At 45.2% G+C, this 18,642-nt stretch overlaps 2 protein-coding genes across 2 annotated transcripts; one reads left to right on the plus strand and one right to left on the minus strand.

The window, feature by feature from the left end:
- Positions 1-635: 635 nt before the first annotated feature.
- Positions 636-18,416, plus strand: LOC133564133 (intraflagellar transport protein 88 homolog). Its single transcript, XM_061918266.1, has 24 exons — positions 636-762; positions 828-899; positions 959-1,018; positions 2,266-2,316; positions 2,401-2,464; positions 3,593-3,662; positions 3,749-3,839; positions 3,923-4,027; positions 4,144-4,617; positions 4,722-4,792; positions 4,863-4,949; positions 5,021-5,120; positions 5,186-5,272; positions 5,396-5,582; positions 5,653-5,761; positions 5,832-5,982; positions 6,047-6,162; positions 7,233-7,285; positions 7,351-7,416; positions 7,495-7,601; positions 9,685-9,745; positions 9,817-9,912; positions 9,997-10,142; positions 18,018-18,416. The coding sequence occupies exons 1-23, from the start codon at positions 682-684 to the stop codon at positions 10,116-10,118; spliced, it is 2,481 nt and encodes an 826-aa protein (XP_061774250.1). The 5' UTR covers positions 636-681; the 3' UTR covers positions 10,119-10,142; positions 18,018-18,416.
- eef1akmt1 (EEF1A lysine methyltransferase 1) lies at positions 14,269-18,471 on the minus strand. The gene is made up of 4 exons (XM_061918267.1): positions 18,042-18,471; positions 15,996-16,078; positions 15,350-15,633; positions 14,269-15,282 (listed from the first exon to the last, which is right to left on the minus strand). Exons 1-4 carry the CDS (start codon positions 18,267-18,269, stop codon positions 15,149-15,151), a joined length of 729 nt encoding a protein of 242 aa, XP_061774251.1. The 5' UTR covers positions 18,270-18,471; the 3' UTR covers positions 14,269-15,148.
- Positions 18,472-18,642: the final 171 nt, after the last annotated feature.

Consider the following 18,642-nt stretch of genomic DNA (forward strand, 5'->3'; position numbering starts at 1 on the left):
TGGCAAAGTAGCTGACCTCCAGGAAAGCCAAGAAAAGTTTTATTTGGCAAAGTAGCTGACCTCCAAGAAAAGCCTTTTATTTTTTTTTGGCAAAGTAGCTGACCTGCAAGAAAAGCCAAGAAAAGCCAAAAAAGCTTTATGTGGCAAAGTAGCTGACCTCCAAGAAAAGCCAAGAAAATCTTTGTTTGGCAAAGTAGCTGACCTCCAAGAAAAGCCTTTTATTTATTTTTTGGCAAAGTAGCTGACCTGCAAGAAAAGCCAAGAAAAGCTTTATGTGGCAAAGTAGCTGACCTCCAAGAAAAGCCAAGAAAATCTTTGTTTGGCAAAGTGGCTGACCTCCAGGAAAGCCAAGAAAAGTTTTATTTGGCAAAGTAGCTGACCTCCAAGAAAAGCCTTTTATTTTTTTTTGGCAAAGTAGCTGACCTCCAAGAAAAGCCAAGGAAAGCCAAAAAAAGCTTTATTTGGCAAAGTAGCTGACCTCCGAGAAAAGCCTTTTATTTTTTTTGGGCAAAGTAGCTGACCTGCAAGAAAAGCCAAGAAAAGCAAAAAAAAACTTTATGTGGCAAAGTAGCTGACCTCCAAGAAAAGTCAAGATAAGCTTTATTTGGCAAAGTAGCTGACCTCCAAGAAAAGCCAAAAAAGCTTTATTTGGCAAAGTAGCTGACCTCCGAGAAAAGCCAGATGAGCAACCGCCATCTCCCCGCCGAGGAGGATGATCTCTATTCTGGCTACAATGACTTCAATCCACTTTTTGACTGCAAGGTGACTTTTATTCTTTCCATTAGTTCCCGCACTAAAAGTGTGAATAATGAGTGTTTTTGTTGAAGGAGCTGGAGAACGACGTGGGTTTCCAAGAAGCCATCAGGAGCAATCTTGGAAGAAAACCCCTCATGCAGCCGGTGTGTTTGAAAGATGTCTGCCATGTGCAGTTTTTGACAAGGCTTCTAACATGTTCTAGATTACCGGACATCTTCCTGACATCACCACAGGGGGGCGACCTTTAAGTTCTTCGTCCGGAGTAAGTACACTGTTTTACAGTACATCGCTGCTATTTGCCCAAACAATTAAAAAATATATAAAATACATTTCAATGAGAAATTACACATGAACAAATACAGGCTTGTCAAAGCATCTTCCTGCTGGAAAATGTTGAGTCAATGAACTAGAAATACTGCTACTTGCCAACCCTGCCGGATTTTCCGGGAGACTCCTGAAATTCAGCGCCTCTCCTGAAAACCTCCCGGGACAAATTTTCTCCCGAAACTCTCCCGAAATTGAGGCGGAGCTGGAGGCCACGCCCCCTCCAAGCTCCATGCAAACCTGAGTGAGGACATCCTGTTTTCACGTCCGCAATATAAACAGCGTGTCCGCCCAATGACGTTATAACTGTAGAATGATCGAGGGCGAGTTCTTTTTTTCTTATGTGGGTGTATTGTTAGGCAGTTTCATTAACGTCCTCCCAGTGCGGTTACAACACACAACAACAGCAGTCACATTTTCGTCTACCGTAGAGCAGTTTGTCTGCCGTAAACAGCAATGTTGTGACACTCTTAAACAGGACAATACTGCCATCTACTGTACATGCATATGTGACAATAACATCTACAGCTTTTAGAGAGTGCAGTGCACAACTGTGCACACAACAAGAAGACGAAGATGGAAGATTCCAAGGGATGAAGTTCATATGCGAGTAAAGGCAGGTGGCCAAATACTTTTGGAAATATAGTCTATCTGTGAACTGGAATGTTTTGGTTAAACGTTGAGAAAGGCAGCACAACAGCATCAATCAGGAAAGAAACCCATTTGGAAATTAACCTTTGACTAGAAGACAAATACAATATAGATTAGTGCTCTTCGGCATCACACCGGTCTCATGTTCTTGGTCTGCGTGGGGATAGGGTGTAAGAAGAACCAAGCACAGCTTCAGTATCTCCGCAGGGCCTGAGGAATTTAGTAGGGGTCTCTAAAAGTATATGTGGACAAAAACAGGAACATGCAATGAAGAGAAGCAATACAACATAAATCACACCAGGACTGTTATTAACACTAACATTGTTGTTGGACTAAAGATAACCAAAATATTAATTTCAAAACACCAACCACAAATAGGCGAGGCTGTACTGTGCTATAATCTGATTCATGATTTCAGTAGTGTGCACAACTTTTTATGGAAATGAGCTTTCAGAGCATATGATGACATTCTAATGTACAAAGTTGAATGCTACCTGGATTTCAGCATAATTGCTAACGAGTGCTTGCCTGTAGTCTAGGACCCCCATGCTGCCTATTAGCAGACCAGTGACAGGAGCCGTGCAGGTAAGAGGAGCTAGTTGTGTCATAGTCCAGCACATGTCTGCAGCATGCAAGTATGAAATACACTTGTTTGTTTTACTCCAGCAGAGCAGTGTCGCTCGCCCCATGTCAGCCATCAGTGCAGCAGGTTACTCCTCCTCCCCGACCCGCTGTGAGTTCCATATTCAGCACTTCTATTGCTCCTCTCACGCAGTGCCTACCTTGAAAAAAGCCCTAAGACGGATACAAAACAACATTGCTTCCATTTACACTACCTTTGAGGCATCAACTGCCAGGTTTAAGCATTGAACTATCTATTAAACAGAACAAGAAGCAAGGAATCAGGCAGAGACAGAGTACAATTTTGCTCATGAGGAGAATGCATGGATCTGCACACTCAGTTACAGTCTCACTCCACGCTCTGAGGAGCAGTCCCCGTGCTCCTCCATTTATTCAATTTAGGACGTTCCCTAGTTACATCGCTGAGGCTGCTTCTAAAGGGAGGGGTCACACATTATGCGAGGAGCTCAGCACGCACAATACATGATTATTCAGAACGGAGTGTGGGCTTGGCAAGGTGTTGAAGATCGCCTGCACCAGGGAACTGACTCGATGGAAATCTGCCTGCAAGATGTTTGTTCAGGTGACTCTGTGCTGCAGTGCTCCCACCTTGTCCATGCTCCCTTTTGCCTACCGGCCTGCTTACTGGCTCTTCCTCCACATCTGCTCAGACCTCTTCCTGGATTAGCTGGTGTCTTTCCTTTCCGTGGGTCTGGCTCACCAGGGTCTTTGGGAAGTAGCCCAAGCCTGCTCTGCCTGTTGCTATGGTGCCCACCAGTGCCTTTTGTCTCAGGCGTGACTCTGCCACCTCGACTGCTTTCCCGTGATAAAAAAAACATACAATTGTATGAATAATAGTAGTAATAATAGCAATTAATAACATCGGAAATAACAGAATAAAAAGGAAGAAACTAAGTAATAAGTAAAAATCCTGACTAAAAAAGGGTGTGACCTTAACGTGTTTTTATCCCCCAAAAATCAATGATTTCTTTAATTCCATGAATACCATCCACTACTTCCTCTCAGCACTGTCCTTTACACCCACTTTCTTCTCAACCATGCTTGGAAAAACAAAGTGACGTCCATCTCTAGTTATAAGCTAATGCTAGCGAGAACCGTAGCAATCGCTGGTGGTGGGGAGGCTCGTAACCCAGCCGAGGTACGGCTGTTAAGATTTGCACGTTTTCATCAAATATTGCTCCATTCATTGTTAGGAGTAGTAACCAGATCATGTCTTTAGCCTTAGCTTTTGACCCTCTGGGCCAGTCCAGAGGCCCCGCACCCCCACTTGAAGAAAAGAAAGACGACGCGTGAGTTTTTATTCAATAATGATCAGACTTTATTCTATTAAGATTGTTTCTGGCCATCCAGTCATCAAAACGCGATGATGTTGCAGGTCTGAGGAGAAGATCAAGATGCTGGAGAAGAAAGTGAACGACTTGACAACCGAGAGCTGCATGGCACAAAGTGTAGGAAACTCCCAACTGGTCAGACGCACGAAATGAGACAGAACATTGAAGTCTTTTCATCTTCGTGCAGACTGAAGGTAAGCTAGTTTGTGTGATGGCAGGCTCTGGAAAAAGCCAAAGAGGCTGAGAGGAAGGAAAGAGCGCTGGTGCGACAGAGGGAGCAGTCCGACAGTGCAGAACAAACCAACATAGATCTGACCTATGCTGTAAGTGCACTATCATGCTTGTAGGACTTTGCTCAAAGGCACCTCTGGAAGTGCTCTTGTCCATGTCCTGATGTTACTGATCACCAGAAGAAATGCTGCCCTGTCCTCTGTGTCAGGTTCTTCTCAACCTGGCTAACCAGTATGAAAACAATGAGATGTATCCCGAAGCCCTCAGCAGCTACCAGCTCATTGTGAAGAACAAGATGTTTGCTAACGCAGGCGAGCTAAAGGGCTGCTCTCCAGGTCGTCTAAAGGTGAACCTGGCCAACATCTTTGTCAAGCAGAAGAACTACCCCAAAGCCATCAAATTCTACCGCATGGCGCTGGACCACATCTCGGACGACTACAAGGAGATGAGGATCAAGATCATGCAGAACATCGGCACGGTTTTCGTCCTGTTGGGCCAGTACTCGGACGCCATCACGTCTTTTGAGCACATCATGAGTGAGAGTCCCAACATCAGGACGGGTTACAACCTCATCCTGTGCTACTACGCCAGCAGAGACGGGGATGGCATGAAAATCGCCTTCCAGAAGCTGCTCTCTGTCCCGCTGGGCATCGACGACGAAGACAAGTACATCTCAGCTAATGTGAGTGACGCATGTGCAGCTGCCACCTAGTGGCTTTTGGGACAACTGCAGTGTTCACCATAATCTGTTCAAGAGTCAAACTGTAGTGGACTCTTGCCTTTCAGGACGACATCAAATCCAACATGTTGATTGAGGCCATTAAGGATGACAAACTCCACCAAATGGAGAGAGAGTTGTAAGAAAACCATATTTGAACACATGCTTGACATTTTGTAAAATTTCCGCCCCGGTTGTTTACGTTGCAGGAAAGCTCGGGCTGAGAAGTACGTGATGACGGCCGCCAAGCTCATCGCTCCGGCCATCGAGTCTTCTTTCGCTGCTGGATTTGACTGGTTTGTTGGAATAACTCCGAAAAACTGGTGAATTGTTAGCTGTAGCTTGACTCGGTTGTTTTGGATAAAAGGTGTGTTGACCTGGTGAAGAGCTCTCAGTACGTGGAGCTGGCCAACGACCTGCAGTTGAAAAAGGCCATGACTTTCTTCAGACAGATGCACTTTGACCAGGTGAGAAGCTCCTTTTTCCTGGCTCACTTCAATGGATAGCAGACATCTTTGTCTGTGTTGTCAAGGCCATGAAAATCCTAAAGGAAGTAGCCAAGCAGGACAGCAGAGTAAAGAGCGCCGCCTCGAACAACCTCTGCAGCCTCTATATCCTGGTAGGCCTTCAGATTCCATCAGAATTATGAACAATTTCCCTTGTGGATCAATAAAGTTTGTCTAAGTCTAATAAAGGAGTAAAGATTGCATGACCTGTTCTTTCCCCTAATGTTCCATTCCAGGAGAAGGACTATGAGCAGGCTGAGAGATACGCAGATCTGGCTATGAACGCTGACCGCTATAACCCAGGAGCTTTTGTGTGCAAGGGCAACACAGAGTTTGTCAAGCAGGACTACGTGAAAGCAGCAGAGTTCTTCAAAGAAGCTCTGAGGAACGACTCCTCCTGCACCGAGGCCCTCAGAAACCTGGGTAACAGCAGCACCGTCCACAAACACCACAGAGTGGAGAAAATGTATGTTTTTGCTCTCCTTTTTCCAAGGTCTCACGTACAAGAAGTTGAATCGTCTGGAGGACGCTCTGGACTGCTTCTTAAAGCTCCACGCCATTCTCAGGGATAGTGCCGAGGTCATGTATCAGCTGGCCGACACGTATCCTTCTATCTATTGGAGTAACCGTTTGAATGTGTTCATGGATTTGCCTTTGACAAGCGTGTGTCAGCTATGAGCTTCTGGAGGATCCCCAGCAGGCCGTGGAGTGGCTGATGCAGGTCATCAGCGTGGTGCCCAACGACCCCAAGGCTTTGGCCAAACTGGGAGATCTGCACGACCTGGATGGGGACAAGTCCCAGGCGTTGCACTACTACTGTGAGGTACAAAACTTAAGTGTGCACCCTCAATGACTAGTTCTTCACATCCTGATCTCTCACCGCACAGTCCTTCCGCCTCTTTCCTTGCAACATGGAAGTGATCGAGTGGTTGGCGGCCTACTACGTCCAGACGCAGCTCTACGAGAAGGCCATCCAGTACTTTGAGAGAGCCATACTCGTGCAGTGAGTCACACTCATGGTGCTTTCTCATTTCATAGTTTGTGTCGCTTGTCTTCAAGGTGCTCACAGACGCCAACGTACCGAGGCAGAGCGTACGCCGCGGTGAATGTTTCTCTAGTCGGAGTTTCCTGAGAAATGTGGAAAATACGGCTGTCTGCTTTGATTACGGAGATGTGACGTTCGCAAACGAATCATGTCTTTTGAACGGCCCTTTTAAGCGAACAATGAGAACCGATTTCCGTTTTTTAATACACACGCAAATTGCCCGCTCACTCGTGTCAGATTTGTTCCAGAATGTATCGGATTAAAATGAATGAGTCTTCGGGCTTCACGGTGGCAGAGGGGTTAGTGCGTCTGCCTCACAATACGAAGGTCCTGCAGTCCTGGGTTCAAATCCAGGCTCGGGATCTTTCTGTGTGGAGTTTGCATGTTCTCCCCGTGAATGCGTGGGTTCCCTCCGGGTACTCCGGCTTCCTCCCACTTCCAAAGACATGCACCTGGGGATAGGTTGATTGGCAACACTAAATGGTCCCTAGTGTGTGAGTGTGAATGTTGTCTGTCTATCTGTGTTGGCCCTGCGATGAGGTGGCGACTTGTCCAGGGTGTACCCCGCCTTCCGCCCGATTGTAGCTGAGATAGGCGCCAGCGCCCCCCGCGACCCCGAAAGGGAATAAGCGGTAGAAAATGGATGGATGGATGGAGTCTTCATGTCAGGTTTATTCCAGAATGTAGTGAAATAAAACAAATTAAAAAGGCTTCATGTCAGATTTCCCCCAGGGATCAATAAAGTACTTTCTATTTTATTCTATTCTAGATTTATTCCAGAATATAATGGAATAAACTGAATCAAAGAAGTGTCATGTCAGATTTATTCCAGAATTTAGATAAATATGATGAATGAAAGAGGTTTAATGTCAGATTTGTTCCTGAATATAATGGAATAAACTGAATTAAAGACGCGTAATGTCAGATGTATTCCAGAATGTTGTGAAATAAAATGCATGAAAGAAGTTTCATGTCAGATTTATTCCAGAATGTAGTGAGACAACGTCCTTGATGCTGTGTGTCCTCAGACCAAGCGAGGTCCGCTGGCAGCTGCTGGTTGCGAGCTGCTACCGGAGAAGTGGTGAGCGCACGTTGACTCCGGTTGGAAGATAGTCGCTGGTTGTTCACGCTGACCTGGTCTTGCAGGAAACAACCAGAAAGCTCTAGAAACCTACAAAGAAATCCACCGCAGGTTCCCGGAAGACGCTCAATGTAATTCCTCTTCTTTTGTTTGTGGACTGGATGGCGTGTTTGTGGAAGAAAGACCACACACATGTGCCGTGTTCTCAGGTCTGCGCTTCCTGGTGAGGATCAGTCAGGACCTGGGCCTGAAAGAAGTCCAGGACTACACCAGCAAGCTCAGCAAGGTGGAGAAGATGAAGGAGCTGAGAGAGCAGGTGACATCACCTTCAGTGGCACTCTTTCAAAAGTATTGGGACGGGTGGTGGCGTGATATATTTGTACAGACGGGGGCGTGGCTTGGTAATGTCAGTATGACATCATCGTATCATTTGCATCATTTTTCTTTTAAGGCTAAAAACTAATTCTCACATTTAAAGACAAATCCGTTTTTTGTTACATGAAATCATTTTGAGGTGGTTAGTGCCGAGCAGAGGAGCCGGCCCACAAGGGGGCGATGAAGAGCACCACCATTGAAATTGCTTTCTTTTCTTCTATGCCTTTCTAAAACTGCCTTCACGTGCACTAAAAGTTCCCAGATTTTGGTGCCAAAACCGCATTTTAAAATGGACTCTCTAGCGTCACCTTTAAACAGAATTTAAAAAATAAGCGCCCATGCATGGACGAATGGAACAGACAAGTCATTGTTTTGTCTGCTCGCGGAAAACAAACATCCTAATCTACGATTTGACTCCCTCGAATGGCCTTGAAGATGTGGAAACAGCACCAGGCTGTTTTGAAAAACACCCCCAAGGACACTTCAATGATGGACACTTTTGACCTCCCTCCTTCCTCAACGACACCTGGAGTCGAACTTTTGCAGATCGGCCTCAGTCTAAAAAACATTACATCATCACACCCAAGACATTTGGGCATACACGCACTCTCACAGCTCCTTCTGATCAAAAGCATCGATAACTTGTTTATAGAAGTCTTCCTTATCTTTCTTCAGTTTTAAAAGTCTCTCTGTTTCGATTGAGATCTTCCTTTATTACCTCCTGCTTCGATTGAAAGTCCAGTTTAGAAAACAGTTTTATTTTAGATATGTAATCCTCCATGTTAAAAGTGCAAGTGAGAGGAAAAAATAAAGGATCGCTGCTCACTCTTGCTGCTTGTTGTCACTTCTTCTGCAGCCGAGTAGTCGCAAGAAGGATCACTAGCGCCCTCTACCACCAGGAGGCGGGAGTCATTTAATGACTCATATTTGACACACGCAGCTACGGTATATTAATAAAACATAGCTGCTTACTGTTCTTTTTAGCATATTCAATAGCTTGGACCTTAAATCCTACTGAATAGCTCTTAATCTTCTTCCCTTTATGCCATTTCAAATGATTGAAATCAGCCTCCTCCATTTTGAAAATGATGACAGGTGAAGTGTCACTCGTGACGTGACGAGTTTGACCCGGTGGAAATTCTAGGCATATGCTAATTATTTGGCAAAACGAATTTGACCCGGCGGAAATTCTAGACATGCGCTAATAAAAATAGTATTTTGCGAAATGAGTTTGACCCGGGGGATTCACGGTGGCAGAGGGGTTAGTGCGTCTGCCTCACAATACAAAGGTCCTGCAGTCCTGGGTTCAATCCCAGGCTCGGGATCTTTCTGTGTGGAGTTTGCATGTTCTCCCCGTGAATGCGTGGGTTCCCTCCGGGTACTCCGGCTTCCTCCCACCTCCAAAGACATGCACCTGGGGATAGGCCCCTCCCACCTCCAAAGACATGCACCTGGGGATAGGCCCCTCCCACTTCCAAAGACATGCACCTGGGGAAAGGTTGATTGGCAACACTAAATGGTCCCTAGTGTGTGAATGTGAGTGTGAATCTTGTCCGACTATCTGTGTTGGCCCTGCGATGAGGTGGCGACTTGTCCAGGGTGTACCCTGCTTTCCGCCCGATTGTAGCTGAGATAGGCGCCAGCACCCCCCGAGACCCCAAAAAGGAATAAGCGGTAGAAAATGGATGGAGTTTGACCCGGCGTTAATCCTGAGCCGTCGGTAACGCTAAGCATGCGCTAATTAGTTTGCAAAACGAGTTTGACCCGGCAGTAATTCTAGACAGGTGCATACTTTTTACCCGGCGGCAATTCAAGGAAATTCGGTAGTCGGAGAAATAGTGTAGATGAAAGTATGAGAAACACTGAATGTAGATTTTTGTTGTTGCCATCAGCTATAGTTTTATCGTGAAAATGTTCCATTCGTGAGAAATATTTGGCGTTTCCTGACCTAATGTTGCATTTTCCTGTGACACGGACATTCTTCGTGCAATACGTCCTTTTTCTTACTTCCTGCTGCTCCTCAGAGGGCGAAGGCAGCACGTGAAGGCAGCAGGAGCAGGAGGGCAGACAGCGCTGACAGCACCGGTGAGTCCCTTGGACTTTGGTCCCAGCTTGACACAAAAGGCGGGGGAGTAGAAGACATGTTGCTGTTGCAGACAGCACGAACAGTAAAGCAGAGCGTCCGGGCACCCAGGTGATGTCACTTCCTGCCTCCGGCGAGCCGTACGAGAGCAGCAGCCCCAAAGAGCTCGGTGGGAAGACTTCTTTGTTCTTGGTGCCTTAACGCCCAAAAGACAACTTGTACACCCACCAGGACTCAATCTTTTGTCCCCTAGATGCTTCCTACGTGGACCCCCTGGGACCCCCTGCTGACACGCCCAGGACGGGGGCCAGGAAGCGGGCGGACGACGACGTCTTTGCGGGGGAAGATGTGGGAGACCAGCTGCTGCCCGAGTAACGTCTCTCTGGTGCATACACACTAGTGAGTGTGTGTGTGTGTGTGTGGTGCATACACACTAGTGAGTGTGTGTGTGTGTGTGTGTGGTGCATACACACTAGTGAGTGTGTGTGTGTGTGGTGCATACGCACTAGTGAGTGTGTGTGTGTGGTGCATACACACTAGTGAGTGTGTGTGTGTGCGTGTGTGTGTGGTGCATACACACTAGTGAGTGTGTGTGTGTGTGGTGCATACGCACTAGTGAGTGTGTGTGTGTGTGGTGCATACACACTAATGAGTGTGTGTGGTGCATACACACTAGTGAGTGTGTGTGTGTGGTGCATACACACTAGTGAGTGTGTGTGTGTGTGTGTGTGTGTGTGGTGCATACACACTAGTGAGTGTGTGTGTGTGGTGCATACGCACTAGTGAGTGTGGTGTGTGTGTGTGTGCGGTGCATACACACTAGTGAGTGTGTGTGTGTGGTGCATACGCACTAGTGAGTGTGGTGTGTGTGTGTGTGCGGTGCATACACACTAGTGAGTGTGTGTGTGTGGTGCATACACACTAGTGAGTGTGTGTGTGTGTGTGGTGCATACGCACTAGTGAGTGTGTGTGTGTGGTGCATACACACTAGTGAGTGTGGTGTGTGTGTGTGTGCGGTGCATACACACTAGTGAGTGTGTGTGTGTGGTGCATACACACTAGTGAGTGTGTGTGTGTGTGTGTGGTGCATACACACTAGTGAGTGTGTGTGTGTGTGTGGTGCATACACACTAGTGAGTGTGGTGTGTGTGTGGTGCATACACACTAGCAAGTGTGAGTGTGTGTGGTGCATACACACTAGTGAGTGTGTGTTTGTGTGGTGCATACACACTAGCAAGTGTGAGTGTGTGTGGTGCATACACACTAGTGAGTGTGTGTTTGTGTGGTGTATACACACTAGCAAGTGTGAGTGTGTGTGGTGCATACACACAAGTGAGTGTGTGTGTGTGTGGTGCATACACACTTGTGAGTGTGTGTGTGTGGTGCATACACACCAGTAAGTGTGTTGTGTGTGTGGTGCATACACACTTGTGAGTGTGTGTGTGTGGTGCATACACACTAGTAAGTGTGTTGTGTGTGTGGTGCATACACACCAGTAAGTGTGTTGTGTGTGTGGTGCATACACACTAGTGAGTGTGGTGTGTGTGTGGTGCATACACACTAGCAAGTGTGAGTGTGTGTGGTGCATACACACAAGTGAGTGTGTGTGTGTGTGGTGCATACACACTTGTGAGTGTGTGTGTGTGGTGCATACACACTAGTAAGTGTGTTGTGTGTGTGGTGCATACACACCAGTAAGTGTGTTGTGTGTGTGGTGCATACACACTAGTGTGTTGTGTGTGTGGTGCATACACACTAGTAAGTGTGTTGTGTGTGTGGTGCATACACACCAGTAAGTGTGTTGTGTGTGTGGTGCATACACACTAGTGAGTGTGTGTGTGTGGTGCATACACACTAGTGAGTGTGTTGTGTGTGTGGTGCATACACACTAGTAAGTGTGTTGTGTGTGTGGTCCATACACACTAGTAAGTGTGTTGTGTGTGTGGTGCATACACACTAGTGAGTGTGTGTGTGTGGTGCATACACACTAGTGAGTGTGTTGTGTGTGTGGTGCATACACACTAGTAAGTGTGTTGTGTGTGTGGTGCATACACACTAGTAAGTGTGTTGTGTGTGTGGTGCATACACATTAGCAAGTGTGGTGTGCATACTTGCCAACCCTCCCGGATTTTCCAGGAAACTCCCGAAATTCAGCGCCTCTCCCGAAAACCTCCCGGGACAAATTTTCTCCCGAAATTCAGGTGGAGCTGGAGGCCACGCCCCCCAGCTCCATGCAGCCCTAAGTGAGGACAGTCTGTTTTCACGTCCGCTTTCCCACAATATAAACAGCGTGTCTGCCCAATGATGTTATAACTGTAGAATGATCGAGGGCGAGTTCTCGGTTTCTTATGTGGGTTTATTGTTAGGCAGTTTCCTTAACGTCCTCCCAGCGCGGTAACAACACACAACAACAGCAGTCACGTTTTTGTCTACCGTAAAGCACTTTGTCTGCGGTAAACAGCAATGTTGTGTCACTCTTAAACAGGACAATACTGCCATCTACTGTACATGCATATGGTTAGAAAAATAGTGACAGAGAATAGAACAAGGATGGACAATTCAACCCTTAACTCAACAATGAGTAGATGAGTGTTGTGTGTATATATGTGTAAATAAATGAACACTGAAAGTCAAGTATTTCTTATATATATATATATAAATGAAATATATATTTCCACCTCCCGAAATCGGAGGTGTCAAGGTTGGCAAGTATGTGTGTGTGTGGTGCATATACACTAGTAAGTCTGATGTGTGTGTGTGTGTGGTGTTTACACACTAGCAAGTGTGGTTACACACAATAGTACAAAAGTACACACACGTATACACTTGCTGTGGTTTCCCATACATGTCATTGATGGCGGTGTCCCACCTTGGCAAAATAAAAGCTGCTACGCCTAAAAATGTCTTTATTTTCAACGTGAGAACAAATTAAGTTAGTATATTGTATGAACTTAGCTTATTATTTATGCACTATTGACTCCTGAGGCACCGAAAAAAGACTTTAAAACAGGATGTTGTGATCATTTAACCATGATGCACACACCTGGTGTATAATAGTACAACACAATATATGATAGTACAACACAATATATGATCGTACAACACAATATGTGATAGTACAACACAATATATGATAGTACATGTACAGTAAAGCTGGTCTCCATTTATACTGTATCATATTTATACTGGTGTGTGTACTTGGTTGTCCCCATACCAATATTTTAGTACCGGTACCAAAAGGTATATCGATACTTTGATAAATAAAGGGGACCACAACAAATGTCATTATTGTCTTTATTTGAACAACTAATGTTAGTGTACATGAAACTTGTTTATTATTGTCATTTAGTCCTTAAATAAAATGTTGAACATACTAGACAACTTGTCTTTTAATATTAAGTAAACAAACAAGGACTCCTAATTAGTCTGCAGTAACATATTGTGTCATTTATACAACTATTATATTGTACACATTATGAGGGACAAACTGTAAAAAATTATTACTCTACTTGTTCATTTACTGTTAATATCTGCTTATTATCTTTGTCAACATGTTGTATCTACACTTCTGTTCAAATGTAATAATCACTTATTGTTCTCTTCTTTGATACTTGACATTAGTTTGGGATGATACCACACATTTAGGCATCGATCTGATACCAAGTACAAAAGCCAAAAGCAGTGAAGTTGTCGCGTTGTGTAAAAAGTAAATAAAAAGAGAATACAACAAATCCTTTTCAACTTATATTCAATTGAATAGACTGCAAAGACAAGATATTTAACGTTCCATCTGGTAAACTTTGTTATTTTTTGCCAATATGAGTTTATTTAGAACTTGCTGCCTGCAACATGTTTCAAAAAAGCTGGCACCAATGGCAAAAAAGACTGAGAAAATTAAAGAATACTCATCAAAGATTTCTTTGGAACATCCCACAGGTGAACAGGCTAACAGGTGGGTGCCATGATTGGCTATAAAAGCAGCTTCCATGAAATGCTCACTCATTCACAAACAAGGACGGGGCGAGGGTCACCACTTTGTCAACAAATGCCTGAGCAAATTGTTGAAGAACAACATTTCTCAAGCAGCTATTGCAAGGAATTTAGGGATTTCACCATCTACGCTCCGTAATATCATCAAAAGGTTCAGAGAATGTGGAGAAATCACTGCACATAAGCCATGATATTACACACCTTCCATCCCTCAGGCACTACTGCATCAGAAAGCCACATCGCTGTGTAAAGGATATCACCACATGGGCTCAGGAACACTTCAGAAAACCACTGTCGGTAACAACAGTTGGTCGCTACATCTGTAAGTGCAAGTTAAAACTCTTACTATGCAAAGACAAAGCCATTTATCAACAACACCCAGAAATGCTTCGCTGTGTCCAAGCTCATCTAAGATAGACTGATGCAAAGAAGAAAAGTGTTCTGTGGTCTGACGAGTCCTCATTTCACATAGTTTTTTGGAAACTGTGGACGTTGTGTCCTTTGGAACAAAGAAGACAAAAAAACATGAGGACTGTTCTAGGGTGAAAGTGTAAAATTGATTGATTGAAACTTTTATTAGTAGATTGCACAATTGAGTACAGAAAGTCAGCTTGTGTGATGGTATGGGGGTGTATTAGTGATTGTTGTAGGGTGAAAGTGTTCTAGGCAGCATGTGTGATGGTATGGGGGTGTATTAGTGATTGTTGTAGGGTGAAAGTGTTCTAGGCAGCATGTGTGATGGTATGGGGGTGTATTAGTGATTGTTGTAGGGTGAAAGTGTGGTAGTCAGCATGTGTGATGGTATGGGGGTGTATTAGTGATTGTTGTAGGGTGAAAGTGTGGTAGTCAGCATGTGTGATGGTATGGGGGTGTATTAGTGATTGTTGTAGGGTGAAAGTGTCCTAGGCAGCATGTGTGATGGTATGGGGGTGTATTAGTGATTGTTGTAGGGTGAAAGTGTGGTAGTCAGCATGTGTGATGGTATGGGGGTGTATTAGTGATTGTTGTAGGGTGAAAGTGTGGTAGTCAGCATGTGTGATGGTATGGGGGTGTATTAGTGATTGTTGTAGGGTGAAAGTGTCCTAGGCAGCATGTGTGATGGTATGGGGGTGTATTAATGATTGTTGTAGGGTGAAAGTGTTGTAGGCAGCATGTGTGATGGTATGGGGGTGTATTAGTGATTGTTGTAGGGTGAAAGTGTTCTAGGTAGTATTAGTGCCCAAGGCATGGGTAACTTACACATCCGTGGAGACATCATTAATGCTGAAAGGTACATACAACTTTTGGAGCAACATATGTTGCCATTCGAGCAACGTTATCATGGACGCCCCTGCTTATTTCAGCAAGACAATGCCAAGTCACATTCTGCACGTGCCAACTTCGCTGGGTTTGGGTTTTGTAGGTACAGACGGTGGTCAGCAGGACAGCAGGCATGATGGGTAGTTGACGAAGCAGCGGAACTCGTTGGACAAGTTGTTGTTGTGTCGCGGCAGGAAGTTGCAGACTTTGACATCCAGCAGCTGTTTGGCCAGGTTCTCCATGATGGATCCTAAATGATCGAAAAGAAGAAGATGGATGCTAAATGATGAAGAAGAAGATGACACAGGTGGTCTCACCTGTGCACAGCAGCACTTTTCCTTTGCTGAGGTACTTGATGGTCTGGCTGACTCTGCTCAGACAAGTCTCTGACAGGTAGGGAGGGTCCGCCAGCACCACATCAAAGCTGTGTGGCGCCACGCTGCTCGCCAACGCCAGCGGCTCGTTGTAGTCGTAGAAGATGAAGTCCTGGCCGTAGATGGAGAAGCGGCGGTCGTACTCCAGCAGCACCGCCGACACTCGCCTTGGATCACACATCTGCTGGAGCTTCTGGTACACACTGGGGGCGCTGACGCACGCCACCCTGCACACACACGGCTGTACCTAATCCAGTGGCCTGTGGCAGATGTTCTTACCTGCTGTACCTAATGTAGTGACCTTTGGCAGGTGTTCTTACCTGCTGTACCTAATCCAGTGGCCTGTGGCAGGTGTTCTTACCTGCTGTACCTAATCAAGGGACTATTGGCAGGTGTTCTTACCTGCTGTACCCAATCAAGTGATCATTGGCAGGTGTTGTTACCTGTTGTAGTTAATGAAGTGAGCAGGTGTTGTTACCTGTTGTACTTAATGAAGTGAGCAGGTGTTCTTACCTGCTGTACCTAATGTAGTGACCATTAGCAGGTGTTCTTTCCTGCTGTACCTAATGTAGTGAGCAGGTGTTCTTACCTGCCTCCCTCTCCAGCTTCATGAAGAAGTTCCTCAGCCAGACGTGTTGCCGTGTCCTCCGTGTACCAGAACTGACTGAGACGCTGCAAACACATTCATTCTTTATTCGTTATTAATCTTTGAACTGATGATTCAAACAAAATCAACATGAGTCCATTGTCTCTGATGTTTAGTGTTGGTGTCACAGGTCAGATCACACATGACATGTAACATCACACATGACATGTAACATCACACATGACATGTAACATCACACATGACATGTAACATCACACATGACATGTAACATCAGATGTGACATGTAACATCAGATGTGACATGTAACATCAGACATGACATGTAACATCACACGTGACATGTAACATCAGATGTGACATGTAACATCAGACATGGCATGTAACATCACACATGACATGTAACACCACACATGACATGTAACATCACACATGACATGTAACATCACACATGACATGTAACATCGGACGTGACATGTAACATCACACATGACATGTAACATCAGACATGACATGTAACATCACACATGACATGTAACATCACACATGACATGTAACATCACACATGACATGTAACATCGGACGTGACATGTAACATCGGACGTGACATGTAACATCACACATGACATGTAACATCAGACATGACATGTAACATCAGACATGAAATGTAACATCACATGACATGTAACATCAGACATGACATGTAACATCAGGCATGACATGTAACATCAGACATGACATGTAACATCACACATGACATGTAACATCAGACATGACACGTAACATTAGGCATGACATGTAACATCAGGCATGACATGTAACATCAGACATGACATGTAACATCACACATGACATGTAACATCAGGCATGACATGTAACATCAGACATGACATGTAACATCACACATGACATGTAACATCACATGACATGTAACATCAGACATGACATGTAACATCACACATGACATGTAACATCACACATGACATGTAACATCAGACATGACATGTAACATCAGACATGACATGTAACATCACACATGACATGTAACATCACACATGACATGTAACATCACACATGACATGTAACATCACACATGACATGTAACATCACACATGACATGTAACATCACACATGACATGTAACATCACACATGACATGTAACTTCAGACATGACATGACAGTGTTTTCCTGATCATGTTTTAGTATTATATTTGAGTGTTTTCTTATGTTTTAGTATTATATTTAAAAGGTTTCCTATCATGAGACCCTGCCCCAAGTGGAGGAGTTCAAGTACCTAGGAGTCTTGTTCACGAGTGAGGGAAGAGTGGATCGTGAGATCGACAGGCGGATCGGTGCGGCGTCTTCAGTAATGCGGACGTTGTACCGATCCGTTGTGGTGAAGAAGGAGCTGAGCCGGAAGGCAAAGCTCTCAATTTACCGGTCGATCTACGTTCCCATCCTCACCTATGGTCATGAGCTTTGGGTCATGACCGAAAGGATAAGATCACGGGTACAAGCGGCCCAAATGAGTTTCCAGGTCTCTCCCTTAGAGATAGGGTGAGAAGCTCTGCCATCCGGGAGGAACTCAAAGTAAAGCCGCTGCTCCTCCACATGGAGAGGAGCCAGATGAGGTGGTTCGGGCATCTGGTCAGGATGCCACCCGAACGCCTCCCTAGGGAGGTGTTTAGGGCACGTCCAACCGGTAGGAGGCCACGGGGAAGACCCAGGCCACGTTGGGAAGACTATGTCTCCCGGCTGGCCTCGGGATTCCCCGGGAAGAGCTAGACGAAGTGGCTGGGGAGAGGGAAGTCTGGGTTTCCCTGCTTAGGCTGTTGCCCCCGCGACCCGACCTCGGCTAAGCGGAAGATGATGGATGGATGGATGGTTTCCTATCATGTTTAAGTATTATGTTTGAATTAGAATGAGTGAGTGTTTTCCTAATCATGTTTTAATGTTATATTTGTGTGTTTTCCTGATCATGTATGATATATTTTCCTATCATTTGAAGAGTTTCAGGAGCAGGATGACACACCCAGTCCTCCTCCAGCGCTCCCACAGCGAAGTGACGCGAGGTGTCGGCGTCCTGGCTGCTGCTGTTGTTGACGATCATGCTGCTGTTGTTGACGATCATGCTGCTGTTGTTGACGATCATGCTGCTGTTGTTGACGATCATCTTTTCTTCTCGCTGCGAGTAAAAGTCCTGCAGAGCCAGCAAAGTCTGCTCAGACAACGTCGGAGGTTCTTCGTCGCTGTCACTCATCCTAACTACAGTCGGGGACTCCTTCGACTGTGGACACGAAACAAACTTGGGTTGAGCGAGACTAAAAACTGCTTTTGATACAAAAACAGAAGCTAGTGAAGAATTGAGCGTTGAAAAATAGAAAATATCCAAGTGAAGATGAAAGTTCTTGCGAGTGAGGCGCGGAGTAATGACGTCACTACAAGAAGGCCAGTGGTGTGTTCAAGTGCATCTGGGAAATGACAGTGCTCCAATATTTGTTTCGAGGTTCCTCGTAAATGTTAATTAAGCTTTAAAGAGGTGGAAACATTCATGATGTATGATTGTTATTCAAGTTAGGACTTTGAAATAAATGTGTATTGTCAGTTTCCAAACTCGATTATTTTGAACTATA

Source organism: Nerophis ophidion, linkage group LG13 (genome assembly GCF_033978795.1).
Source record: "Nerophis ophidion isolate RoL-2023_Sa linkage group LG13, RoL_Noph_v1.0, whole genome shotgun sequence".
NCBI classification, from domain to species: Eukaryota; Metazoa; Chordata; class Actinopteri; order Syngnathiformes; family Syngnathidae; genus Nerophis; species Nerophis ophidion.